Below are 19,724 nucleotides of genomic sequence, written 5' to 3' on the forward strand. Positions count from 1 at the left end.
GTCCTTATCGCTCTTTATTCACAGAAAAGTGAGTAATATTGTTACAACGATATATAACCCCTGTATGGACTAAACATTTATTAACCAAGTAAATATTAAATGTAAATATTTTTGTTTAAAACCAAGGCTGTACCAATACTCTGACATTTCAAGGAAGAGTTTAAGTAATAAATAAATTCATTAAATTAAATAATAAACAAATACTAAAGTTCAGTAACTTGTTATAAAATGATATTTATTCCTGTTGTGATCCCGTAGTAAAGATATTTATTCCTAGTGAACATTTTTTGTAGCAGTCTGTAGTTTGAAGAAGTAGTTAACACTTAACTGAGGAAGCAGCTTGTCCAAACATGTTTATGCGTAATGTGTGTGTAAGTATTATCTGCAAGTTGGTCATTTACTGGAACTACACATTTTTGTAAATGTAATAATTTCCCAGTTTCTGGGTTTGCAATATAGTAAATGTTGTCATTTTCCGTTCAGAAAATTTTTAAAACACTCCTACTTGTCATCATTTGATGTTGAGCAAATGTTTTATTGGTTGCTGTATGGACTCCAAGCAAATTGTGAACAAAACACGCTGTATGTGATCCTATTGAGTGTGTCCTGGCATCGTCAAAGAATAAAACACTCTCACAGGATCTTTAAGACCAACCCAAAGGCTGTGCCAAACCATAAAATAGTTAAATATAAGTGAATGTCAAATATAATATCATTTACCAAAAAATACGTTGATAGAGGCTTATCTTTGACTAAAGACAGAACTTTGATATTTTTTCCAATATGATTTGAGTAAACGGAGCATCCAAGTTGACATTTTATGTAAACGAAAGCCTCTGTCTTTGATAGTTAAATTATCTGCCACTCTAATATTAATTAATTTTTAATTACATTGTCCAAAAGATTGAAATCTTCAGTACCAAGAAAGTTGCCAATCCACATGCACCTCTACCCTATTCCCCATGCCTGAAATTTGTCCTGTTAGTCTACTCTTGCACTGTCCTCTCCACAGACTCCCTCTTCTTCTGTTCTGTCTCCATCTCCCATTTCACTCCTGTTTGTCATTGTGTGCCATATTCAGCTCCTTGCGCCTGCACCAGAGTGAGCTCACTAGTGCCACGTTCTTATCCCACTCCCTTGCTCCCTCTTTCTTCTAGCTCTCAGCTATCCTCCCCTCTACATTTCCCACCCACTTCCCACCTCCTTCTCCTTTCATCCATTCCAAATAACACAATGCCTCACACCATTGAAGCTGCTGAGCTGGAATGTGTTGTACTAGTTAGCTCTGAAGGAAGACATTCTCTAAATGTTCAGGAATGTTTTCAATCTTAGTTTAGGTGCATGCTGACCACTCCACAATCACACATCGAGTGGTTACATGTACTACTATAATTTTTTGTACACCACACAGAATTTTCAATTACCATAATTATTCATAGACATCTAGCACAAGTTGAACCATACTTTGATCAAATCCATAGACCAGAACAGCAACTATTCATTTTTTAAACTTGACAGTCTTCATGTAGAGATGACACCACCATTCTGTTGAAAAGGGGAAATGAGGAAGACTTACAGTAGTCAGTAAGAACTGTCACGAAATAACTTAGTAACTGGGTATAGAATAATCAGCTAATAATAAACAGTCAAAAATACTAATGCAGTGCTCCAAATAAGGATATGTACACTTGCTAGTAGCACAGAAGCCAAATTCATAGAATTATAGCTGCAAAACAAATGGAAGTGGATAATTTGTAATTTAAAATGTGTAACCATAGAAATTACTTTTATGTGTACCTATATGTTTAAATTGATTTGACCAGAGTTTTATCTGCTGTATCTGCTGTACCAAGGGTTTCCAAAACTCCAGCCTGCTAAGGACATCACTTCTGGAGAGCAACAAAAACTATTTGGTATCAACACAAACACACTGGGTTGTTTTCATAATTAAACCTCCAGCAGCTGCTATGATACTGTGTGGTACCAGTATCACCACTAGTGGCATTAGCACTGCCGCAAACCGCCCTGCCACTGTCGCACTACTGCGCTTTCACAAGTCACGTGCTTCTGCCGATGTCCTTTTGCCGGGCGAGTATCTGGGTCACTGCCCAACCACTCTGCAGCGAGTTCACACTCCGTACTTAAGACGGCTGCACCTAGCAACTCGTCAATCGGAGTTCAGATCACCAAGCTAACGAGGAGTCTGTCACTGCGTCATCCACAGACTTCAACCATCTTGTACTACTGTACTGTTCACTTCTGACCTCAACCTCATGGAATTTGTGCTTCGTCCATCCTCGACCACCGTATCTCTCACCACTGACCTCAGCCTCCAGACTTCAGATTTCATCCATCCTCGAGCAAACTACTGCTTACCAATAACCACAATCTCACAGACTTCATCAGTGTAAGAACATTCCAGTGCAAAGTCAGTGACTGACTTTCAGCCTGAACCAAGAAGTGCAAACACATGTCCCAAGGAACTGTGTTCATGTGTTCTGTTCATTAGATTTAATAAAAATACAGTTGTTCCTTGCTACATGGGCAATTCATTTCATAGCATGTTCCATCCCCTGAATCACAAATGCTGCAACAATGAGGATCAAAGTTGTAAAGTTTAGCCACAGTATGCAGCACCAAAGATTGAAGATTAAATGTCCACATCCCATTGACTATAATGATCAGAGTAATTGGCTTTGGCATCCTGTCCCAATAGTGACTACCATTCAGCCCATCAGATTTTTGTGCTTCTGTGCTTGCACAAAATAGTCTTTTCATACTCCTGCACAGCTTAGAACAGTTACTATTTTTCCTTCTGAAGCACCTCATCAATGCCAGATGCTCATACTCCTGTGCACACTCACTGTTCTTGCCACCTCCATCGATTCCACAGGACTCGTTCCTCATCCTGCCTCCTCCACTTTTCTGCACTCGTGCACACAATACACAATCCACCTCCTCCGCCACTCTGCTTCTTGGTTCCTATCTGGTCTTTAATTCTTATGAGTGCACTGGTGTCACTGGCACCTCTACCATCAGGGTATCTGCCTCAGGCACATCTGCTAGCAGCCAGCCTGCAGTCGACCCACCAGCAGTTGACCCACCTGCCAGCATCCTGCCCTCCCACCAGTAGCCTGCCGTCCTGACAGCAGCTGCCCTTCCGCCAGCAGCCTGTACGCCCCCCCCCCCCCCCCCCCGGCAGCCTGCACGCCCCTCCTCCCCCCCCCCCCCCCGGCAGCCTGCACGCCCCCCCTGCCCCTCCCCCTGGCAGCCTGCACGCCCCTCCTCCCCCCCCCCCCCCCGGGGCAGCCTGCGCGTCCCCCCTCCCTCCCCCTGGCAGCCTGCACGCCCACTCACATCAGCATCCTGCACGCCTGCCAGCATCCTGCACGCCTGCCGGCATTGTGCCTTCCTGCCGGCATCGTGCCTTTCAGCCAGCAGCCTGCTCCCCCACCAGTGGCTTGCACAATCACCCGTCTGCAGCTAGCCCACACACAGATGGCCTGTTGGCAGTTGGCCCAGTGGGCCGTCCCACACTCCCCCCAGGCTGCGAATTGAACTTCCCTCAGTCTCCATTTACGCACTCCTGTAAATTTCAACACAAACCCAGACAGCGCCAGATTTCATCCCAATTGCCACCATCAGTGGCTGGATCTGTGCTCCACGACAATGAAATGGCATCTCTATTGCTACCCTTGGTGGCCAGGTTGACCAACCCAGAAAATGGCACAGTACATTTCTCTTTTTCAGATTTGTTCCTACCATTCCTTTTCCATGGCAGACTCATTTACCACAGTTGCAACCAATACATCTACCTTTGGCCAACACTCCCTGTGTCCAGTCCTCCACTGTTATGAACACCAAACTCAAGGATCATTTCCTCCAGCCTGAGGCATCTCCTACCTTGTCTCCGAGATGGTTCTGTCTTATCTGGCAGAGGGGAGGAGGGATGCTGTATACCCAGGATACCACCTGTGACACAGCCACCAAGCGTGCAGCTGTATGCCATGGGTTACCAAAACTCCAGCCCACTAATGACACTACTTCTGGTGATCTAAAGAAAACAGTTCGACATCAACGCAAACACGCCAGGTTGTTTTTATAACCGAATCTCCAGCAACCACCATGGGACTGTATTTGTCCAGCCTCAGTGCTAGAGGTGTAAGCAATGCCACAAATGGCACTGCCATTGTGACTCTATGTCACTTCTGCGTGTCAAGTGCCTCTGCCGGTAACCGCCTGCTGGGCGAGCATTTAAGTTGCCACCCATCCATTCTACAGTGAGTTCACACTTCAGGCTTATGCTAGATGCACCTAGCAGCTAATCAGAGTTCACATCGTCAAGCCGACAAAGAGTATCTTGCCACAGGATCCACAGACTTCAACCGTCCTCGAGTACCCTATCAGTCGCTGCCGACCTTGGCCTTACGGACTTCGGACGTAGCCCACTGCTCTCCATCAACCAACCTCGTGGACTTGCATCAGTGTAAAAACAGTCCAGTGCAATGTCAGTGACTGACTTACTGCCTGATCCAAGTAGTGCTAACTCACATCCAAAGAAACTTATGTTCTTGTGTTCTGGTCATTCGACTTAATAATCATACAATTTTTCCTTGCTATCTGGGCACTTCATTTTGTAGTTTGTTGCCTCCCTCATTCACTAACACTACATTATGCATAAGCTCCTTTTTGTAGGTGAGAAGTCCAATAGAATTAGAATACAACACAATACAATGTGGCAGTAACTACCAAATTAAATGTGGACTAAGAGTTCTGAAATAATGTTGGAACAGAAATTAAATAATTAAAAGACATTTGAGATTTTTGTGGATTTTTTTTCCCCCTGTGGTGTGATGTGCTCGACCAAATGCTAGGCTGCAAAGTTAAAAATGTGTTCAGTAACTGTACTTGATGCTAACCTACTTTCTGTGTGTCATCCCTGTGTCCCATCCTCTCCCACCCCACTTCTTTCCCATCCTCCAACACCCTGTACAGGAGCCTCTCATCCATGCCTCGCATTAACTGACCCCCCCCCCCCCCTCCCTCCTCCCCCCCACACACACACTCACCCATTCCTTCCACTTTCTTCTCCATCCTACCCTCTCACTACCCCTGTGGCCATTTCATGGTCTTATTACCATATATTGTCTTTCAAAACTATGCTTCACTTCATTCTGTTCATCTTTTAAGATAGTTGTTAGACTTTTAAAATTCAATATGATTTCAACAGCACAACATGATAATTTCCTTCGTGAAGTAATTTAAAGCTTCAGGAGCTTAAAATATTTGGGCCTTTGCTCCCTTGCATCAGTGACAGTACATATGTGTCAACCATTTTGAAGTAATATAAAACCGAAATGAGGTGTTATACTCCCTCCGTCAGAAAAGTTCCAAGATATGGTCTTCTTCTTCTAATTTTTTTTTAAATAGAAACTTGCACTTACCAAATGATGATCCTACCTCCAATTGAATTAGTCCCTCTGGCTATCTGTACACAGTTGCCAACGTTTCTGGAAGTCTTGGAAGCAAGCAGGGAAATTTTCCACTGGGACGACACTTATAAGGTCATTTGTCATGGCCTGTTGGATGTCTACAATATCTTGATGAAGGTTTCCTTTCAGTCACCTTTTCACTCATGGAAACAAGAAAAAATCACAAGGATTGAGGTCAGGTGAATATGGGGGATGGTGGATGGCAATATCAGAATGTCTGGCCAGATACTCAGTAGCAGGTAAAACAGTATGGGGTCGGTCATTGTCATGCAGTTAGAACCAGTCCTAAGAGTGCCACAAATCAGGACAGTTACATCAAATAGCTTGTTGCAAATGCTTCAAGACTTTGATGTAAAGAGCCTGGTTAACTGTTTAGACCTGGAGGAATGTACTCATGGTGAGCTAATCCTTTACTATCAAAGAAAGCAATCAACATTGCCTTTGTTCTCATAGGTTGTCACTTGTCTTTTTTTGAGGCTGATGATTCAGGACTCTGCCATTGAGCACTTTGATGCTTCATGTGAGGGTTGTACTTTTAGCACCAACTTTCATCTTGAGCAATACTTTTCGACAGAAATGTGGGATCACATGTGGCTCTGTCCAGTAGTTCAGCAGAAATTCTTTGTCTTTCCTCTTTATGTTTGACTGTTAGTGTGTGAGGTACAAGCTTTGCATTAAGTTTCCATTTCCCTAAATCTTCGCCTAAAATCTTATGACACACATCAGGATTCAAATTAAGTTCTTGTGATATCACACGCACAGTTACATGACTGTCTTCTTGCAACAACTGCCTTATGTGTTCCATGTTTGCATTGGTATGTGAAGTAGACTTGCGACCAGCTCTGGGCTCGTCCATCTCGCATTGAATCTCTGCCTTCTTGAAACTTTTTGTGCCACTCGAAAACATGACTTCTTGAAAGTGCCTCGCCTGCATATGCTTGCTTAATTGCTGTCCAAAATTCACATTGGGGTTCTCCTGAGCTTAATGCAGAACTTAATGTTCTCTCTTTGCTCACAGTCAGCATCCATTGTGTCACCGTAACTAATGTGCCAAGAACCAAGTGTGCTGCTAAGCACAGCCCTGCCACCTATTGAGCTTGCCAGGAAATATGGCCAAGGTCATTTCAAGGACGTACACATACTAGGTAACATAAAAATAACATTTGTTCCATTTTAGTATTGCAAACTTAAAAAAAAAAAAACCCTATACTGGAACCTTTCTGACAAAGGGAGTATATACCCAGAGACGATACTTTAAGATTTCATTATCTTCCTCCTCCTATTCCTCCTCATGCTCTGCAATATTTTCCTGTTCCTCTTGTGAAAGAAAATAAGCTCTTCTTTCTACCATATCCATTGTATATTTCTGTTACAGGAAATATTATGGAGAACGACATCCTCTGCTTGGGATTTCACTCATGAAGTGTGGTAAGATATGTGTTTATCTTGGAGACTTCTCAGCAGCACGCGATAAACTGGAAGAAGCAGAACATGTTATAAAATTAACTCATGGTGTGAATCATATTTTATATAAATCAGAGCTTGAACCACTGTTGTTAACATGCCACGTTGAACTAAAGAGTTAGGCTTTTTTTCCTGTTTATATAATAAGCTGTTTCCACACCTCCTTTTTTTTTTAAGGAACTGGCTATGTGAGGTAAAATAAACCATATTATTGCTATGAGTGGATGGATGTGGTGTTTGGTTGTTAACAGCTGGATTTATGACTTGATGTAGGATTGACACCTGTTGTTGCTGGTGAGAGTAAAATGATAGTCTGAAGATTTATAAAAATGAGGAAAGGCATCTTCTCAATTGCAGCTGATTGATATGTTATACACACATGCATTACACTAGCTTTTGAGTTCTTTTTTCCAAAAAAAAAAAAAAAAGTGCTAGCTTGTTTGAAGGCTAATGTCATTTCATATACTGTCAGATACATCTTTGTACAATGCTTCTGTCAGCTGTAGGTGATGCTTACCTTTCCTCGTTTGTGTTTGTTCTTTTCATCCTAAAGTTTCCCTTATAATAATAGTCTACAAATTCTGTAGAGGCTACTATTTTGCTGCAGTGCTGAAGCAATGAAATTGTTGTTGTTCTGCTGTAGTTGGGAGCATTGACATTATTGCTTGCAAAAAATTCAGTTATGATTTTCTGTGCGATTTGGGTGAAAAGGAAACAAGTGGTACAATAGAGTGCTTAGCAGCAAGTGGTATGTGCAGCACTAACATCAAGAAATATGAAGAAAAGGCACTCAAAAAATTACTGTAAGTTTTCAAGGTATTATAGTCATCATCTTCTGGAAGGATAAAGAACTGTTTTGAAATTGTGAAAAAAAATTATACCAAAATTTAATCCTTTGATATTGAGTATGTGGGAGTTTGGGTCCTTATTGTTATAAATAACAACCCGTTGATCCACTTGTTAAAACAATGAGAACATTTATTGCCACACTTCAGATATACGTCATTACACATCGAAAGTATCACATAGACAGAACATAATGGCCGCCTTGGCCCAAAGAGTTTTTTGTGTGCCAGAGATGTGGCTTGTCAGTGTTGCCACAGAGGCCTCCCCACTGCAGTGTGGAGCACGAGGCTCTGGCTGTTGTGGGGGGAGGGTGTAGGTGTTGCGCCATTTTCGTCCGGAGGGGAAAATGGGCGGGGCTGGGGTTCAAGCCCTTTTGGATGGAAAAATGTAATCGTGGTGCCACACCGGTGGGAGTATGCAGCGACTGGTTTGTGAGGTGACAGACGGGGTGGGAGGAATAGACGGAGACACGGGGTATAACACGTACAGTGTCCCCGTGGCATCAATGAAAGATTGAATGACGGAAGGATCTAAGGAATTGGGGATCAGTGAGAAGTGGAGAATGGAAAGAGGTGGAAGCTGTCATCATCGTCGGTGGAGCGGGGAGGGGGGGGTGTGTGGATGACTAAGAGAGAATCATTTGTCATTTGTGGTAGCTATACAGATGTCAGACAGTGAAAAGTGTGAGACGTCGATGGAGACGGTAGTGGGTTGTTGAATGTCAGGTGAAAAGTGTGTGGCGGGCGTAGCAGGAGAGGGTGGGGTGAAGGCCGTGGACCCCTTACTCTGCGCAGTGAGGGTTCCCGGCATTGAGGAAGGGGGCGTGCTCGACGTATCGTCCCTTGAGGAGGCGGCGGTGTGGATGTCGTCGTCCGTCGTGGTCTATGGCGTTGGGTCGCTGGAGGTGTTGTCGTCTGCAGTGACCCACGCCGGCTTGAGTCGAGACACTGACACTGTCGAGGGTTTGCCTTTGATACAGATGTCGAATGTATTTGACGAGTGCCTAAGTACCCTTTAAGGGCCTGTGTATGTGGGTTGCATGGCGGCGCACACTGTATCGTCCCTAAGCATCATAGCTTCACACTGCTGGTGCACGAATGTTTTAGACGGAGTGTGTGCTTTTGGAGTGGGTGCTCTCTGTGCTCGTATTATCTGTTGTATGTTCTCGATTAGCACGGGGTATTTGATGGTATCTTGGAGTGGTGAAGGCTCGACGAACTCAGCTGTTAGGGTCACCGAGCACTGCAGGTCATCTTTATATACAGAACAGAGGCCTAGCAGTACCCACGGAAGGGCATGTAACCACCGTTCCTCGTGGCACATTAGTGCTGTCTTTAATGTGTGGTGCCATCGTTCCACTAAGCCGTTTGATTGGGGGTGGTAGGCTGTCATGCGAATGCGGCCGACGGCGAAGAGCTCGCACATTTTTGTGAAGAGGATATCCTCGAATTGATGGCCTTGGTCTGTAGTAATGGTTTCGGGGCAGTCGAAACGTGCGACCCATGTGGAGAGGACAGCGTTGGCGACTGTTTTGGCCGAAATATCAGCTAGAGGGGATGCCTCGACCCATCTAGTTGTTCTGTCAATAAAAGTAAGCAAGTATCAGTAACCATCCACCTGGGGAAGGGGGCCAACAATGTCAATGTCGATGTGGCGGAGTCTGCCAGAAGGAGAGCGGAAGACGCTTGAAGGGGGCGTGCAGTGGCGTCCAACTTTGGACCGCTGGCACAAAATACAAGTGCGACACCAGTCGCGGCAGTCTTTGCGATGCAAAGGCTATACGAAATGCTCGGCGATGATGTGCCTAGTTGCGCGAATGCTCGGGTGGGCGAGACTGTGCAGTGCATCAAACACCAAGCAACGCAAAGAGGAGGGGACGATGGGGACGTGGCACGCCAGTGGGAGTGTCACACCATAGCTCCAAACATGTGCCGGGGATCGTCTTGCGCACCAGGCGCAGAAAGTGATTATTGTCAGATAAAAGGCTCACCAAGGAGTCATCATTTGTTTGTGCTCGAGCAAGAGCGTCAACGTCGATTGAGGAAGATATGCCCGAGATCCGGGAGAAATAATCAGTGGCTATGTTGTTGGATCCCCGAACGTATTGTACATTAGTTGTGTATTGTGAAATGAGGTCGAAATAATGGAACCTTGTAGGAGGTGGGTTGGCTGGAGGGTTTGTGACTGCTTGGGCGAGAGGTTTGCGGTCTGTAAAGATCGTGAGGGGGCATCCCTTGACGTCTTCCCGGAAATATCTAATGGCTTCGTAGACAGCTAAGAGCTCTCTGTCGAAAGCGGACCATTTGCACTGAGAGGGAGAAAGTTTATTTGAATAGAACTTAAGAGGTTGCACTACCTCTCCTCTGTGTTGTTGAAGTACTGCGCCGATAGATATTTTGCTAGCATCCATGGTGAGCGAAAGTGTTGCATCCGGGTGTGGATGGGCAAGCGTGATGGCTTCCGGGAGTGCAGTTTTGAGTTTTTTGAAAGACGCTTGCATGACCTCTGTCCACGGCACGCGCCTGTCACCTGATGTTTGTGGCCCACGCAGCGTGTCTGTGAGGGGGACCTGCAGTTCGGCAGCTCTTGGAATGTGGCGGCGGAAAAAATTGATCATTCCTAAGAACCAGCGGAGTTCATGGTATGATTCTGGTATCAGCAGCTGTTTGATAATGTCTATTTTCTCTTGTGTGGGCCAGATACCATCAGCTGAATCTATGTGTCCCAGAAATACAACAGAATCCTGTCTCAGTTTGCATTTGTCTTTGTTGACGATCACACCATGGGATTGTAATGAGTCAAACAGTGCCTGGATGTGAAGCTCGTGTTCCTCCCAAGAGGAAGAAAAGATCAAAATGTCATCCAGGTACGCGTAGCAGAAAGGTAGGGGTTGTAACACTCTATCTAAGATATCCGTAAGGCATGTAAACATATTCAAAGGGGCCAAAGGGTGTGGTGATGGCCGTTTTAGGGATATCTTGTTTGTACATTGGTATTTGGTGATTCGCTTTCTCACAGTCTACCACACTGAAAATTTTAGCGCCTGCCAACTGAGAAGCGAAGTCCTGAATGTTTGGTACTGGATAATTGTCCATTATTGTGCAGTCATTGAGATGTCTATAGTTGCCACAGAGTCTGTAGGAACCATCCTTCTTCGGTGTGAGATAAATCATTGACGACCAGTCACTGGAGGATGGGCGTACAATGCCTGCTTTTAATAGGTCTGAGATGATTGCTTTTGCCACTTTGAGTTTGTGTGGATTCAGGCGTCGTGGTCGGTGTCTGACCGGAGGGCCCTCAGTCGTATTGAGTTTGTGACATGCACCGCTCGTGATTAATAACATGCTACGCGCGCGGGGTGTGTCAGCGTTCGACCACTCATGCAATGAGTCAGTGATTTGAGCACACACCAGTTTGAGCGAATACCTCGATGTGAGGCGAGTTCGGATTTCGTGCTCTGTAATGTCTGTTCGGTACGCTCGATAAGGGAGGTGAGCATGGCCTGCGTTTGATTGAGTTCACTGATTTCTTGTTGTTGTAGTAGCATGTCACAACTTTTACTAGTTAACTTGGCTGCAGGAAGAGCACATTCGGTATGCAATAGTGAAAAGTCAATGTTTGTTGACCGAATGGGTGATACAGACGCAGTGGCCGTAAGGGCGATAGTCTTTTGCGAAGGTTGGTGGACTAATGTACTTCGCGGTATGTCTAGCAAAAATTTGTGGTGTTGCAGAAAGCCAATGCCTAAGACCGGACAAGTCACCTGTGCCACATGAAAAGTCCACGAAAACTTCAAGTCTTTTGACAGTTTGAGCATTAAAGGCACCATACCTAACACTTTGATATGAGAGTCATTAGCCGCGCGGAACAGTCTGGATGAGGAAGTTAACACAGTAGGTGCGAGAGCTTGGGGTATTACACTCATATCAGCACCACTGTCAACGAGGAATTTAGTTCCTGAGACTAGGTCAAGAGCGAATAGACAACCGTCGGTGCTTACCGTGTTAGATGCTGTTGCTGCTGTAAGGTGTCTTTCTTCCTGTGCGCAAGACGCTGCGCCTATGGCACCTCGCAAGCTGCATTTCCTGCCGTGTAAGGGCTGTGACATTTCCTGGCCGCGTCGCCGAAGTTGGCGTGGAACCAACACGGTGGCCAGGCTGCGTTAGGCGGGGGTGATGTAAAGCTCCTGGTGTCCATTGTGGAGCACTGCAGTGCGGTGTCGGTCATCATGGCGAATGTCGTGGAGGCTGTATCTGGTTCCCCGCGACGGTGGGCAGATGTCACCACTGTCGTAGCGTGAGCACTGAGGAATCAAGCTCACCCAAATCCTGGAGGGGGAAGGGGGGGTTACGTGCTGTTGAGATCGCTAGCCCCACTCTTCATGCTGTGCGCTCACCTGTTAATAATCCTGAAAGCTCAGTCTGTGACAGAAAGCTTCTCGTCCAAGGTGCTGTTGGTGAGTCACAGGAGCTGTAGTTGTAATGCTTCTGGCATTTTGATGAGCCACATCGACCATAACGCTGTATCGGGTAGCAAATCCACAGGTGCGAGGGCGCGGAGTCGTCACCATAGTCCCGAAGGGGTGAGGTCATGCAGGTGTTCCTCGTGAATGATATGATGAATAATCTTGTCCGGAGCTCGAGAAAGTCTTTCACAAATGAGTCTTTTTGCGTTCGTATATTTCATTGAAGGCGGCAGGCTGATCACAATGTTGCTAATCAAATCCAAATGGTCATGCAAATGTCCCATCAAACACACGAAGCGTGATTCTTCTGAGTCAATGCCTGTGGTGGCGACAATAGAGTTGACTAATGTGAACCTTGTGTTGGGCTGCGTTTTTGCAAAAGTCGGTTAGTTTAGGTAACTTAGTTGGTTTGGAATCCGTGACCACTGGGTGTGTAAGATCCACAGGTGTGGGAGCAGCCAATATCAATATGGTGTCTGCCAGGGGGGGGGGGGTTAGTAAACTGTTACACCCCTCAGATCAGTCGTTATTGCTGTCTGATGTCTAGCAAAAATGGGCAAAGTACTAGGAGAGGTCACATTCACTATACACTGTACAGTTCAATCAGAAAATTGAGGCTGTGTGTAGCCAGTTGCGGAACTGATTCGCGGCACGGATGATGTAGCAGCCGTGTAGTGGCACTGCTCTGAAAGTTGGTGCAAACTTCTGAGGGGGGTTGTGCACCCCTGAGCGTGCAGCGTTAGCAGTGGAATGTCCGGATCTCTTTTCACACCTTGTCCAGTATGTTCGAAAGAACTATCTTGAGGCAAGATGGTGGGCGGTACATACGCGTTGTCTGTGAGTGTTGTGGTACTACAATCCACTCGCAGGTCGGAGGGCCTCGAAGTGTTCGATGTATAGAGTCCATGCGTAGTGCAGGTGGGTGGCATGGTCGGATTCTGACCGTAGAAATCATATGGCGATACACCTCGTTGCGTAGGCCACATGACGATACAGGCGGTTCACTCGTACACACATGATTGTTATTGTTATTGAACTCAGGTAGAACACGCGAAGAGCGTCACAAACTGTCATCGGGGTCACCATTGTGGGAGTTTGGGTCCTTATCGTTATAAATAACAACCCGTTGATCCACTTGTTAAAACAATGAGAACATTTATTGTCACACTTCAGAGATACATCATTACACATCGAAAGTATCACATAGACAGAACATAATGGCCGCCTTGGCCCAAAGAGTTTTTTGCACGCCAGAGATGTTATGGCACGTCAGTGTTGCCACAAGTACTATACAGTATAAACTTACTGAGACAGCAAGTAAGGATCTAAATCTAAAACTGGCTCTGTGTGACAATATTTGCCCCATCATCCATGTTTTTGTTGTCTGCAGTCCAAAGATTTGTTTGATGTGGCTGCCTACACTGATCTATCCTGTGCAAGTCTCTTTGTAACTACTGCAAACTGCATCGATTTGAATCTTCATACTATATGTAAATCTTGGTCTTCCTCCACAATTTTTACATATTGCACATGGTTCTTATTAGCAAGTTCCTTGATGCCTCAGGATTTGTCATATCATGTTACTCTTTTCAATCATGTTATGCCACAGAGTGTTGTTGTTCTCAGTTCATTTCAGTGCCTCTTCATTAGATACCTGATCTACTCATCTGACCGTCAGTGTTGTTCTGTAACACCATTCTATTCTTGACACACTAAAAATAAGATGGATCATCTACAAGAGTAAAACAGTACAAATAATAATGAATAATAATAATAATAATAATAATAATTTCTTTGTGATACTTTCGATGTGTAATGACATATATCTGAAGTGTGACAATAAATGTTGTCATTGTTTTAACAAGTGGATCAACGGGTTGTTATTTATAACGATAAGGACCCAAACTCCCACATTGGTGTCCCCGATGACAGTTTGTGATGCTCTTCGCGTGTTCTACCTGAGTTCAATAACAATAACAATCGTGTGTACGAGTGAACTGCCTGTATCGTCATGTGGCCTACGCAACGAGGTGTATCGCCATATGATTTCTACGGTCAGAATCCGACCATGCCACCCACCTGCACTATGCATGGACAGTATACAAGATCTGAATTTGTACTTTACAAGCCCTAGTAATATACAGTTATTAAGTACTGCCACCACCTGGTGCACACATATATAGGAAGGACAACACAAGGCATCTCAAATTAGTGCTAACTTATAAACTGGCATGTAGTTGGAATGTAGGAAAACCTAGTGGTGCAGAAGATGGTGAAAGAACAAGAAAAATTTGGGGCTGTTAGATGTGTGTCTTACAATTAGTTCTGTATGTATCTATGCAGAATTATTCTTCTTAGACTCGTGGCAACAAACAAAAAGAATATGTGAATTGTCCCTGTCTCTCTCTTTCTTGAATGTAATGAAAAATATTGATTCCTGATAACATTACGTAATCAATTTCAGGTCATATGTATTTGCTGAAACTTGAATTTCTATCACTGAAGTAAAAGTTATGAACTGAAACACAGTTTGTGGTATAATTAACCATAATGCCCTTAGTTATGTTAATTTACATTTATGCATCCTCAGTTCTTTCTAAATATGATACCTACTCATCACTGTTGATGCCATCTCCCTAAACATCATCACTCATGCCCAGTGCCTTGCCACTATCGACCACTACCTCTCCTAATTTCCTTTAGGCTCTAAACCCACTGCCACATTCCTCAGACACCTTACTAACAACATCATGACATGCAACTACTTCTCCTTTGAGGGAAGGTGTACAAACAAATCCATGGCACAGCCATGGGTACCAACATGGCATCTTCCTGTGCCAACCTTTTTATGGGTTTATGCAGCAGGAACCTTCCTAGCCTCCCAAAACCCCAAACCCCATCTGGTTTAGATTCATTGATGATATCTTCATGATCTGGATTCAGGACCAAGATCCTCTATCCTCATTCCATCACAACATGAACACCTTCCGTCCCATCCAGTAACAGCACCTGGTCCCCCTTGATCCAATGTTTCACCTTTCTGGAGGTTGACCTCCACCCCTCTGATGGTTATATCTTCACATATTAAACCCACTAACCACTAACAGTACCTACATTCCAACAGCTGTCATCGCTTCCACACCATAAAATCACTCACATAGAGTCTGCCCATCCATGGACTTTGTATCTGCAGTCCAAGCACTCCCTTACCCATTATGCTGAGGGCTCATGAGTGCTTTCACAGATATGCTCTGCCCCCAACACGAATCTGCAAACAGATTGCCTGTGTGATACCATCACACACTCCTGATCCTTCCACAGCTCCCGAGAAATGGCCTACAAAGGAGCGCCCCCATGTTACCCAGTTTCACCTTGGACTGGAACAGCTGAACCATACATATCCTTTGCCAGGGCTGTGTTTGTGTATCATCATGCCCAGAAATTAGGGACTTCCTACCCAGTATCCTTCCCACCCTCCTTAAGTGGTATTCCACTGCCCACCAAACCTACACAATTTCCTGGTCCATCCCTGTGCCACTCCCAATGCCAACCCCTTATCACAGGGATTATATCCTTGTGGATGACCCAGGTGCAAGATCTGCCAAACCCATCCACCCAGCAGTTCGTGCTCCATTCCTGTTACTGGCTTATCCTACCCCATCAGAGGCAGGGCCACCTGTGAAAGCAGCCATGTCTTATAACAACTCTGCTGTAGTCACTGTACAATTTTTTATGTCAGTATGACGACCAACCAGCTTCCACCAGAATAAAAAGCCACCTGCTAACTGTGACCAAGAACAGTGATGACCACTCAGTGGCTCAACATGCAACTGAGCTCAACATGCTCATTTTGCAATGGCTGCTTTACAGCCTGAACTGTCTGGATCCTTCCGTCCACCACAAGCATTTCTGAACTACACAGATGGGAGTTATCTTTGCAACACATCCTTATCTCCCATAACCCTCCTGGCCTACTGTCCCCACACCCTCCATCCAACAGTTTCCCCTTTCTCTATTCTGTCACTCCCTCCCAATATCAAATGTCTAGCCCATGCACCTGCCACCCCTTCCTCCAACATTCCTAAGCAGCAAACCTACTGACTCCCTCTGAGCTATTAGCTACCCACCCCAACCCCCTCTTCCTGCCTTCTGCCTCTCTCCTCATCTACTCTCTCCACCCAACATAAACACCACCACACAGTAATCAACTTGCCAAAATTCCATACCAGCATTGTGTGTCGAGCCATCGCAATGTAGGGGCACAGCTCTAGCTTGACAAGGGATTGATTCTGAAAGGTAGCAAGCTTTCTTTTTCTTTTGTGTGTGGATGTTGATACAAATCAACACTCCTGCTATTTGATGAGTGGTCTCCTTTACTCTTAAATTATTGAAAGTGTTGTGTGTTTATTTATGACATATCTGTGCTCTTTATTTCATCCCCACCATTTAGGAAGTAGACATTGTTACCATAAGCCCAATTTACCTCATCTGTCAGTAAATATGGAAGTGTTCCTGCAGTCGCTCTCATAAAAAAAGAGGAATAGTGAAGTTTAATACAAGAATGATTGTTTCAGTGTCTTCTGTTGGAAGTAAGCAGTCATTAAATTCCTTCAGGTGCACTTTCTCCTGTTACATTTTTTGATTCTGTAATCATCACATTCGTCGTCGTGCTGCATATGAATTTACAGTTTCAGTAATATAATTTAGTTAATAGGTTTAACTAGGCTGATTCTTTATTAAGAATGTTCTGGCGTGTTTTGATTATAGTATGCAATCCTGTGCATAACAACTCTCTCACTCCACTGCATTACAAATTTCTCGTTGATTTTCATATCTCAGGTGTACTAGCAGTGATTGTGAGGAGGGGGGGGGGGGGGGGGGGCAGCTTTCTCACCTGCTGCACAGTACTAAAATATTAGATTTAATCTGCTCCTTACTTTACCTTTTTCCAATATATCTTGATTTTGTGTACTACCTTTCCAGTACTTTATGGATGTGAGTTACACCATAAAACACAACCCTTCTCAGTTACTAAATTGTGTGTGTTGTTCATTATTATTTATAGAACAATAGCTCACGTGTCTGGGCTGTTCATGACTTTTATGGATTTATGTCCATGTTTAGAATGACAGGCATTGTGGGAGTAGAAATGATATCATATTGTCATGTAGGAGAAGGTGTAATTAGATGAATGACGAACACTAACTTCACTTAACGAAGGTTTATCCAGCACTTGCACATACAAAAGTGCAGAGCGAACTGCCTCCGGCCAGAACACATACGGTATATATACAGTTACAGAACATTCCAGTACAATGATTCTTGACATTTGTGGATTCTTCTAGAATATACTCGAACCGAATATAGAAATTAAAATTCTACAGTTCAGGTGAGTTTTGAACTCACAACCCTCCATGTGACAGTCTAATATCATAACCACTACACCATGGTGACTGTGCTACTCAGCTATTATTGCTAAGTGTCTTGTCACTTTATTACTAGTGCCTGTTAACATCCAGAGTAATCACTGTGTGCATCATGGACAATGGCTAGACAGCCTTGGAGTGATTATTAGCTAGCTGGTAGGGTTCCATAGATATCAAAAACCATGTCAGCTGCAATATATTCAACACTTGCTGAAGAGTTACTGGCAGAAGAACCATTGCATCATAAACAACACATCTGAGGTGATTAGATAGAGACAATTTTGGGTGCAGGTTTTGAAAAGTTAGGAAACCACCTAATGAAATATGAGGGTGCAGATTTTGAGAAGTTAGGAAACCACGTAAGGAAGCCTTAGTAACATTCTCCTAACTAGTTGGACTGCTTGTCTGCTCATGATAAACATTCACCGCATTAACATGTGAAAAGTTAGCAAGTGTCACTGGTGAACAGTCAAAAAGTGTCACAATGTATCTGAAACACTACCATTCTTGATCTAAAAACTGATTTCGTTTTGGTAGTAAAGTAAGTTAATCTTTGTACACTTCTCAGCAAGAAGTGTTCTAAGTACAGATTGTGCTTCTGCACTCTGTGTGAAATGAAATTTTGTTGTGTCAGAGGTGGCATATGCTTGACATCCTAGTTTATGTTAAGTCATGGAAAACAGCTGTAGATAGAATCAGTCTGGGATCAAACCAGTGGCGGATACAGAAAAACCTCAAGGAGGGGGCACTAAAGATATCTTTAGCTACCTTTACTTTTACTGTAATAAAAAATAATCAAGTCGCATGCAAAGTTTAAGAAAGTTTTATGTAAACTGATTATACACATATACAAGACAGTGCCATCTTATGATATAAAAAAGTTACAATTGTGGTTCTCTTCCTTAAATGATGAATTCTATGTGTCTATTCTTCCTGGCAAATTGGTTAATTACATCGTCAATAGGACAATTAATGTCAGGGTGAGTGTTCAACAGAGCTTAGCCATTAAGTCGATCCTCCTTCAGTGTCGACTTCAGTCATGTATTTGTATGCTGCAATGTTGAAAAACTTCTTTCTACTGTAGCAATAGATGCAGGTAGTCAAGCAAATATTTTGTACAGTGTGTGCAAAGTAGGATAGTCAGATGTAGGACAAACGGACAACCCTTGCATAACAGGTTCATGATCATTAAGGGTGCTTATGCTCGTTTGCTTGTATTGAAGAATCTCTCCCATTAGTCTCTTTTTAATCACAAAATAGTAGGTTATTTGCGACTTTTCTCGAAAAAATGCCAGATGGAATAATGTATCAAGATCACTAGAATAGCTGCAAATTTTTTCGTAGGTATGTGTTTGCTATCTATGTGCCAGACAGAAACATTTAAAATACGATGATGCAGATGCACGTGCTACATAGGAAAGCACAACGAATCGATTACTCAATTCAGTCGCATCAACTGACAAAAGAAACGAACAAATAGTGTGTGGGCTGACCAGCGGAGACGGCGTGGGTTGCAATGCAGGCGGCCTCGCAAGCAGGGGGCGCGTGCCCCCCCATATGTATCCACCACTGAATCAAACTCCAAATCTTTTGATTATTAAATGAGCTGTAGACAGTGTAAAGAAAACAATTCAGGAGTACTGCAAGTTTACAGATACTGGTTTGCAAATGCTGATTTGAACATGTTGTGCCTCCGCTGTGCAATGAAGTAATTGTTATGTATGCTGTATGGTGGTAAATTTGTGAAGAAAAATTTGTGGGTTCACAAGCATACATTTCAATATTCTAGTAAATTTTGTCTGTTCATGTAATACTGTTGCCTCTAAGTTCTTTTTGTCCCTTTTTTTAATTTTTGATAGCATTGTTGGGAAACACTGATCTTGTAAGCTATATAAAATCAGTTAAAAAACAGTCTAGATCATGATGGTTATTTTATTAAAATTACCAGTTTTGGCCTAGTCTTAGACCATCTTCAGAAAGACTTGTGAAAAATAGAAAATGTGCTAGTTACATGAAGAAGTCAGTGTGACT

At 43.8% G+C, this 19,724-nt stretch overlaps 1 protein-coding gene across 2 annotated transcripts in view; it reads left to right on the top strand.

Annotated features, from left to right (window-relative positions):
• LOC124556497 (histone-lysine N-methyltransferase SMYD3) overlaps positions 1 to 7,274 on the top strand; it is a 116,998-nt gene extending 109,724 nt beyond the window's left edge. For both annotated transcript variants that reach the window (XM_047130453.1, XM_047130454.1), the window contains exon 9: positions 6,868 to 7,274. In XM_047130453.1, coding sequence (XP_046986409.1) covers positions 6,868 to 7,078 — 211 coding nt within the window. In that variant the 3' untranslated portion in view covers positions 7,079 to 7,274. The remainder of the gene's footprint in view (positions 1 to 6,867) is intronic.
• The last annotated feature ends 12,450 nt before the right edge of the window (positions 7,275 to 19,724 follow it).

Source organism: Schistocerca americana, chromosome X (assembly GCF_021461395.2).
Source record: "Schistocerca americana isolate TAMUIC-IGC-003095 chromosome X, iqSchAmer2.1, whole genome shotgun sequence".
In the NCBI taxonomy this organism is placed as follows: domain Eukaryota; kingdom Metazoa; phylum Arthropoda; class Insecta; order Orthoptera; family Acrididae; genus Schistocerca; species Schistocerca americana.